Below are 5473 nucleotides of genomic sequence, written 5' to 3'. Positions count from 1 at the left end.
CCGCAAAAGGAGTTATGCAAATAATGTAAATGTGGAAGCTAAAGAGTAAGGTAGAGATATGCAAACTCACATCGACGACTCTGGTATTTTTACCGAGGTATCGAGAAGTACGCAAGCTTCCCCCTAGTCCTCGTTGGAGCCCCTCGCAAGGGCCAAGCTCCTGGTCGGGTAACTCCGTGGATAGCACCGGGCCTTCCTCACGCACAAGTGGGTCTCCGGTGTGCCTTCCGGCAAGCCTCTCCCAGACCGCTCCCCGCAGTCTTCACTATCAAGCTTCCGGCCAAACCGCCGTGGGCCTTATTCCCTTTGGTACACGGTGGCGGCTACACCACAAACACGGTTGGTCTGATCTCGCAAGACTACAAGCCCCTCCAATATACAACAATGGTGCGCGCAAGCACCGAGTGATAAGAGGTATGCAAACCTCACTAAACACTAGGCCTAAACCTAGAGCAAGCGCATAAGCGGTGGTCTAATCAACCTAAGCACTTCACAAAGCACCTACGCTAATCACCTAATGAATCACTAAGCACTATGCAAGTGGAGATCACTAAAATGGTGTATCAACACCCTTGGTATGTTTCCTCAGCTCCACTCACCTCAAATGACCGGTTGGGGGGTCTATTTATAAGCCCCACTGAGAAAGTAGCCGTTGGGGATGAAACCCGCTTTTCTGCTCCTGACCAGACGCTGATCACATCCTGACCGGACGCGTCTGGTCGTCCCGACCGTTGGAGCGCGCACGTTGATCGGACTCAGCTCAGAGTCTGGTCATCATCGATCGGACACATCTGGTCGCGCTGGCGCCGCTCTAGAACCTCTCTAGACTCGATCGGACGCTGCACTTCGTGCGTCCGATCATCCAGTCTGCTACGTCTGGTCACGCTAAAAACACTGCCGTGATAATGAAGTGTTACTGATGCGTCCAGTCACTGTTTCGCTCAACGTCCGGTCACTGCTGCTCAACTCCGGTCATAGCTGTCGACGCCTGTTGTTGCCTATCGGTGCGTCCGGTCACTCATAGGCCTGTGTCTGGTCACCTCTGCCGGGATTGTTTCTTCGCGATCTTGCGTTCGGCTTGGTTCCAATCTTCATGCTTGGACTTTGCTTGACCTTGTATGTCTTCTATGCATCTTCACATGTGTTTCTTGAGGTGTTTGATCATCGGATCATCACGTCGCCTTCGTCCAAGTTACGTTTTGCATCCTATTGAACTACAAAACAATTACTTGCAAATCGATTAGTCCAATTTGGTTGTGTTGGTTATCAAACACCAAAATCCAAAGTAAATGGGCCTAGGGTCCATTTTCCTTACACCGGATTCACACTACTACAATATAGCTTCAGAGGCGGCAACATCATCCACAAGAACTGATTTATTTAGAGGCGGCAATAACTTACACCTCCGAATAATCATCTATTTAATTCAAACCGCACATTACACATGTGGATTACAGTGCCCGTCTCTATAAACCAGAAAAGGAAAATTAGCACCCTATAGCCAAGAGCTTGCTGTCGAGCTCATCATGTTCGTGTCATGGAGCCACCACGGGCAATTGGAACTGAGAGAGGGGTATTGGCGGGAGATGAAGGTGCCCTAAATGAAGCAGAACTCAAAGGGGTGAAGAAGTTGGAATTAATATATGAATATTGCCTCATCGGATCCCTATGTGCACGTGCACCACATGCCACCGCCAGAGGGCGGAGGGCACCACTTCTAGAGCAGGGCATAGGCTGTGTGGGCCACATGCATGCCGCTACTAGAGGAAAGCATCGGCTGCGTGCGCCGCATCTCTAGAGAGGCTAGGGGGGCACGCTCCCATCTCCTCCTTGGAGAGACAACGCACATTTTCTTGTCATGTTGCGTCATGCCCCGGGGCATGCTCCTACATAGTAAGTGGCCAACACATCCTCGTGGGCGAGGGGCAACAAAACGTCGGCAGGGCTAGGGGTGCCGCAACTCTGGCATCTTGTCAGGCTTCAGACCTTTGTTAGGGCCTCCCAGGAGATTCCTCGTGTCGTTGCGAGCGGAAGGTTGGTCGGCACGACAAGACACAACCCCACAACTCCTGGTCTCCTTGGTCGGCCACGACCATTGGTGCTAAGGTCGGGGTTGCTCAGGAGTCCGTGGAGCTCAGTTGCTAGCCTGGGCTAAGTCATTCTTTCCAAGGCGACGAGGTTGTTCTCTAACAGAGCAACCTTGGGCCTATTGGGCCATTTTCCACTATCCAGTGGGGCGCGCGAGTGCACTCGCTGGGTGTAGCTCCCGAGCCCCTGACGGGTTAAGGGAATCGGTCAGGGGGTTCATCGCAGTTTTATTATGCTAATCCAGGAGTTTATGTGACCCTGTTGTTAGGTACTCAACATGTGAGGTTGTGTGTTGCTACCGGTGAGAGGAGTGTTGGCGGGAGAAGAAGGTGCCCTGCATGAAGCTTAACTCAAAAGGGTGAAGAAGTTGGAATTAATATATATATGGATCTACCTTGTCGCATCCCTGTGTTGATGTGTGCCACGCGCCGCCGCCAAAGGTGGGCAGGGCATGCTCCACTGCTAGAGTAGGGCATTGGTTGTGTCTGCCACGTGCATGCTAGCGCTAGATTGCCAGAGGAGGGCGTGGACCATCTGCGCCTTCTAAAGGGGTTGCCCCTGCATACCTCCACTAGATCTCCACACGCTCTCTTTGGATCTCTACACTCTACCGTCGAAGGAGAGAGTGTGAGGGGGGTGAGGGTCGTGTGGTGTCGCCTGAGGCGCTAGGATGAGTGGACCTCTATTATGGAGAGGACACCCGGAGTAAGACAAAGGACGTGATAGCAAAGGAGAGGTTTGGCCTCTCTTATGAGTCTAGACTTTTTTTTTCTAGTGGTGGGTCTTTAGGCCACCTCTAAATTACACTAATTGTTTTGCATTGCCCATTTGATCTATGAATTGATGTTAAGATGCGGTGGTCCATACATACCCGCCTCTTTAATTTAAATCCTACTAAGTCTCCTGAAATCATTTATATAACGCAAAATAGCAACTCCACGGTAAAAGTACGGCATGCTCTAGAATTTGGCAAGATTTGGATGGACAACGAACCACACGTACACGTCAGCAAAAACACATATATCTGTAGAAAGTCGGAACCGGCGGGCTGCTGCAAAAATAAGGTCAAGTACGCAGTCAAAAGATGGTCCTGTTCATTGACCGCACGCGGATGCGTTGCATGTCTCTATTCTTTCCTACGTCCGGAAATGGCAAAAGGCTAGCACGCAGAAATGCAGAAACACGTTGTATAGCCCCCCCAGGTTATAGAGAACGGATGAGTGTGCTTCCCCGGTCTCAAATTTGCCATTTCCGGGAAGTTGCTGCAAGGGTGCCGTAGGACAGCGAAAGAAGCCATATCTTTTTGCTGCTTTTGCATATTGATTGACCAATTAGGCGACTGGTTCACTGCATCGGCATGCATGCATACAAATCGTAGTTACTGGTACCCTTTGGGCAACTTAGACAGCTTTTGCTATCAGACAAAAGCGTTGCATAAATAAATAGGCCGGGGCAACTTGGCTGCGCCTCGAACCAACGCCGCAACGGCCAACCGCCTGCATGTTTGACCGGATCGCGTGCGATTGCGTACTTGATCACTTGCTCCGCCAACCAAATCATCACACGCCACCCATCTTGTTAATTTTCTCACCTGGTCTATCTGTTTTCCTGCTATATATTCACACGTACAAAGCCGCCGCCTCCTTCCACAAACTCCAGCTCGCTCCAACTCATCGCCGGCGGCTAACGTAGTACGACGAACGCAAGATCGATCGAACGAGCTAAAAGTCCAAGGACACGCCACGCCACGCCTGCTCTTCTCATCAGCTGCTGCGGCGTAGCCATGGTTGCCGGCCTGGAAGATCTCGTTATCGACCCGACCGCGCTCTCCCTTGCGCTCCCGGCGCCGGCGGCACCGGCGCTCAACAAGGAGGACTACCTCGCCATCTGCCTCGCCGCGCTCGCCGGCACCCGCAAGTTTGGGCTCGGTCGCGAGCGGGAGCGGGAGCAGCACCAGCCGACCAACAAGTGGTGCCCGACGCACGCACCCGCGCAGCAGGAGCTCCGGTTCCGGTGTGCGGTCTGCGGGAAGGCCTTCGCGTCCTACCAGGCGCTCGGCGGCCACAAGTCCAGCCACCGCAAGCCGCCCACACCGGAGCAGTACGCGGCTACCCTTGCCGCCGCCGCGGCACAGGCGGCGGCGACGAACGGGGGCGACTACTTCGACGAGACGGCGTCGGCGTCGGCGTCGTCGGGATTGGCGGCGGCTAGCGGTGGGGCGCACCGGTGCACCATCTGCCGGAGGGGCTTCGCCACGGGCCAGGCGCTCGGCGGGCACAAGCGCTGCCACTACTGGGACGGCATGTCCGTGTCAGTCTCCGTGTCCGCGTCTGCGTCCGTCTCGGCGTCGGGCGGGACGGGGTCGTCGGGCGTCACCGTCAGGAACTTTGACCTCAACCTGACGCCACTGCCGGAGAATAATAACGCCGGGATTAGGAGGTGGACCGAGGAAGAGGAGGTGCAGAGTCCATTGCCCATCAAGAAGCGCAGGATGTCGGATTGACGACTCCTCAATCTCGTCGTGTCTGTCGGTTCATGTAAAAATGGATCTGCGCCATCATTGTTTCGTTGATTTATTTGTCCGGTTCAGTTTCTGAACATATTCGTTCAATTCACTGATTCGTTACTTTCTTTATTTCCATCAGTTGATTCGTGTGTTCTGGCGCTTTCAGACGTCGGTAACAAATTGTGTCTCGTATTTTTCTTCAATGTTTTTTTCCATGTTGGTTGATACGTAATACGCATACGATATTTTTCATTGTTGCAAATAAAGTTTTTTTTTATTCAGGATGTCTTCTGTCTTATACAACTGTATATATAAGAAGAGTATTTGTTTTTGTTTGAGCTACCCTTAGAGCAACTCTAACAAGAGCATATGGGTGGCGTCAGGCATTAGCATATGGGTCGCACTCGTCATCGTTCCAATGCACTAAGCTATGGGAGTGCAAGAGCAAGGAGCACTGGAGACGCCACAGTGGCCGGGGTCGAGAGGAGCACCAGATACGCAGCCCGGCAGTGCCTCGATAAGGGATAGGATAGGACGGGCGCTGGGAAGGGAAGTTGTTAGGAGATGGGTCGAGCCTCGGAGGGGAGCCACGCTGGACTGAGGGCAACTTAGCCCTCGCACCAGATAGAGGGTCATCAAGAGTCATGCCCAGAGGGGAATAAGACTATCTCCAACAGCAGATGCATCACGGTACTCAAAGGCAAAATGCCTGCTCCACGTCGCTTTATGGCAAAAACATATGGTCTAACAGATGACGCAAACGGCGAACCCATTTTGGGTGGGAGGTGATGTAGAACGCAAATCTGCGTCGTCTCTCTCCTCGACCCAAATCTCCGGCGCCGTGGACGACGACGGGGCCAGGCAGGACCGCAACGGGGC

At 53.1% G+C, this 5473-nt stretch overlaps 1 protein-coding gene across 1 annotated transcript; it reads left to right on the top strand.

Moving 5' to 3' along the window:
- The first annotated feature begins 3796 nt into the window (after positions 1 to 3796).
- Positions 3797 to 4636, top strand: LOC136493971 (zinc finger protein 36-like). The gene has a single exon (XM_066490104.1). It carries the CDS (start codon positions 3872 to 3874, stop codon positions 4589 to 4591), a length of 720 nt encoding a protein of 239 aa, XP_066346201.1. The 5' UTR covers positions 3797 to 3871; the 3' UTR covers positions 4592 to 4636.
- The last annotated feature ends 837 nt before the right edge of the window (positions 4637 to 5473 follow it).

This window comes from Miscanthus floridulus, chromosome 1 (genome assembly GCF_019320115.1).
Source record: "Miscanthus floridulus cultivar M001 chromosome 1, ASM1932011v1, whole genome shotgun sequence".
NCBI classification, from domain to species: Eukaryota; Viridiplantae; Streptophyta; class Magnoliopsida; order Poales; family Poaceae; genus Miscanthus; species Miscanthus floridulus.
Note: the sequence above shows the minus strand (reverse complement) of the source record. Positions and strands in the feature narration are given on the sequence as shown.

Excerpts from the sequence above, each read along its gene's own strand:
- LOC136493971 (XM_066490104.1), top strand. The coding sequence starts at position 3,872 with ATGGTTGCCGGCCTGGAAGATCTCGTTATCGACCCGACCGCGCTCTCC.